The sequence below is a fragment of the Bison bison genome, unplaced genomic scaffold (genome assembly GCF_000754665.1).
Source record: "Bison bison bison isolate TAMUID 2011002044 unplaced genomic scaffold, Bison_UMD1.0 scf7180017864524, whole genome shotgun sequence".
Taxonomy (NCBI): domain Eukaryota; kingdom Metazoa; phylum Chordata; class Mammalia; order Artiodactyla; family Bovidae; genus Bison; species Bison bison.
In genome coordinates, this window is record NW_011495075.1 from 1,487,059 (window position 1) to 1,488,473 (window position 1,415).

The following is a 1,415-nucleotide window of genomic DNA, read 5'->3' on the forward strand; positions in this document are numbered from 1 at the left end:
CCCCCAGACACCCCAAGGCCCCGTGGACACACCCAGGTCCCCTGGACACCGCCAGGCCCCCTGGACACCCCCAGCCCATCACCGTGCCACCTGCCTTCCCGTGCAGGGACCCCTCTGCTCTCCTCCCACAGATCATCAACCTCTTTGTGGCCGTCATCATGGACAACTTTGACTACCTGACACGGGACTGGTCCATCCTGGGCCCTCATCACCTGGATGAGTTCAAGGCCATCTGGGCGGAGTACGACCCGGAGGCTACGTGAGTCCAGGCTGCTGGCCCTGTGCTGGCCCGTCCCTCCCCGGCCCCCTCGCATTCTAGGCCCCGCCTGGCGTCCGACAGCGAGCCACCCTCCAGTCCAGCAGGAAGGAGCAGGCTTTCCCTCCCTTTGTTACCCAAGGGCCCAGAGCAGAGAAGAGAAGTCTCTCAGGGTTGGGAGGGAACCCACAGCCCCCGGGGCAGAAGCCCCCTGGTCGTCCCTGGGAGATGGCTATCCAGCTTCGCTTGGACACTTCGAGGAGCAGAGAGCTTACTACCTCCCCAGGCATTCTAGGCCCCACTGCTCAGAATGTGGTCACTAACCAAGCAGCTGAGCTGGATGAAAGTGCAGGCCCCGGCCTCACCCTACACCGACGGAGGCAGAATCTATACTGGGGTAACCTGGCCTCCGGGGCCTTCGAGTGCACTTGAACTCTGGGGAGCCGGGCTGCCTTACGTTCTTTGTAAGAAGGTCGCCTGCTCACGGTTGACGACTTTCCCAGGTGTCAGGCACTGTGCCAACCAGGACACACGTTAGCTAACCCCATGGCAGCACCTGCAGGCTCTACCCGCCTCTGCGAGTGGGCTCTCACCCGCCTTGATGCACACCCTCTACTTCTATTAATACAGCCCAGAGCCCCCAGACAGTCTGACTAAAGCCCAAGGAAGGCTCCCCCTGGGAAAAATGAGGTCTGGGTCCCAGCCCTGGAGATCCCGCATCTGAGGGGACACTGGCCTCTTCTTACCTGCCCCCCGCCCCTGCCAACAGAGAGCCCATTCTGTGCGCTGGGCAGCAGTGAGTTCGAACACTGTTCCTTCTTCAGAAAGGAAACCCAGCTTCCCAACTCCCCACACACGGCTGGAAGTCAGGGGGCGTCCCTGTCTCCTGGCTCCCTCCCCTGGGCCCTTCTCCTGGCAGGGAGGGAGGTGGGGGTGCCTGGGGCACAGGTCTGGTGACCCCCGCAGGGGCAGGATCAAGCACCTGGACGTGGTGACCCTTCTGAGGAGGATCCAGCCCCCGCTGGGCTTCGGGAAGTTCTGCCCCCACCGGGTAGCGTGTAAGGTAACCAGCGCTGCCAGCGAGGGGTGGGCACCCCCCTCCCACCTTCACCGACCCCCACCCCCGGAGGAGGAGGCAGGGGCCCTGGGGCGGGGTGAG

General features: G+C 63.7%; 1 protein-coding gene across 1 annotated transcript in view; it reads left to right on the plus strand.

The window, feature by feature from the left end:
• Nucleotides 1-1,415, plus strand: part of CACNA1S (calcium channel, voltage-dependent, L type, alpha 1S subunit) — a 57,778-nt gene that overhangs the window by 48,758 nt on the left and 7,605 nt on the right. The window contains 2 exon segments of the mRNA XM_010831129.1: nt 132-259; nt 1,223-1,319. Of these exon segments, the coding sequence (XP_010829431.1) occupies nt 132-259; nt 1,223-1,319 (225 nt within the window).